Consider the following 1,089-nt stretch of genomic DNA (forward strand, 5'->3'; position numbering starts at 1 on the left):
GAGGTTCACAAAAACAAAACCCACACAAAAAGATTTTGAACAGCATGCATCAACTTTTTGATGGCATTATCGAACGTCCTGATATTTTTCATACACCAATCTACCAGTGTATGGCCAGCTTTAGGGGCCATTCACACCACATCATCTCCAGACCAGACCATATCCCTATGCCATCTCTGGCCTCTGTTCACACCAGTCCTGTCCATTCCAGACCAGAAAAATACTGCGCGTCTCATTTTGTTTGGTCTCCTCGAATGCACTGGAACTTCGGGGCAAATTTCACATCATTTTCCAGACCAGATCTGGTCCGGAAAATGGTGTGAACCTGCCCTCAGACCGTGTGCGGGAAATGCTGACGAGACTCCACAAGCAATGCACAGGAGAATAGCAATCAGAAGAAATTCCTCATTCCCTCCACTCACCTGGACTCCGGCCCGGCTCAGGTGCACCAACACGGCGGAGGATTCGTGGATTTCACTGCCGTCGTACACCCCGCACCCGGAGAGGATCACTGCCACCTTCTTGGACATTCTGAATGAGCAGTTTGGGCTACGATGTGACTCAGGGAACCCAACAAGGACTGCACAGAGCCAGGTGAGTCTCACCTTTATACACACAGCACAGAGGCGTATATGGGTGGAGCATCTACCTGAGAGGAGGAAATGGCTGCGAGTCGTCTGGAGGAAGAATGATCTCACTTAGTAATTCATTTCCTTGTGCTGCCAGTAATTAACCCCTCGCAGCACTTGACTCATTCAGCCGGACTTGTTCTGTAATGCTGAAATCGTTTCGTAGCTTCTCCCACCCACCACTACCAGCTAAGGGTAGGCCACCTTAGCACTCCAGCCATGATGAAACTGCAAATCCCATCATGCTTCTGCCTCTGGGGTAATACCTGTGGCCATCAGGCTTGCAATGCGGGGTAGGCAACCTCAGCACTCCAGCTGTGATGAGACTGCAAATCCCATCATGCTTCTGCCTCTGGGGGTCATGCCTGTGGCCATCAGGCTTGCAATGCCTCATGGGACTTGTAGTTCAACAACAGCTGAAGTGCCGAGGTTGCCCACCCCTGAGCTGCGCCGTGACAGG

General features: G+C 51.3%; 1 protein-coding gene across 1 annotated transcript in view; it reads right to left on the minus strand.

Annotated features, from left to right (window-relative positions):
• Positions 1–589, minus strand: part of LOC108793338 (ES1 protein homolog, mitochondrial-like) — a 3,520-nt gene extending 2,931 nt beyond the window's left edge. Inside the window, exon 1 of the mRNA XM_018564252.1 lies at positions 423–589. Coding sequence (XP_018419754.1) covers positions 423–530 — 108 coding nt within the window. The 5' untranslated portion in view covers positions 531–589. The remainder of the gene's footprint in view (positions 1–422) is intronic.
• Positions 590–1,089: the final 500 nt, after the last annotated feature.

The sequence above is a fragment of the Nanorana parkeri genome, unplaced genomic scaffold (assembly GCF_000935625.1).
Source record: "Nanorana parkeri isolate BGI_ZX_2015 unplaced genomic scaffold, ASM93562v1 scaffold740, whole genome shotgun sequence".
Classification (NCBI taxonomy): domain Eukaryota; kingdom Metazoa; phylum Chordata; class Amphibia; order Anura; family Dicroglossidae; genus Nanorana; species Nanorana parkeri.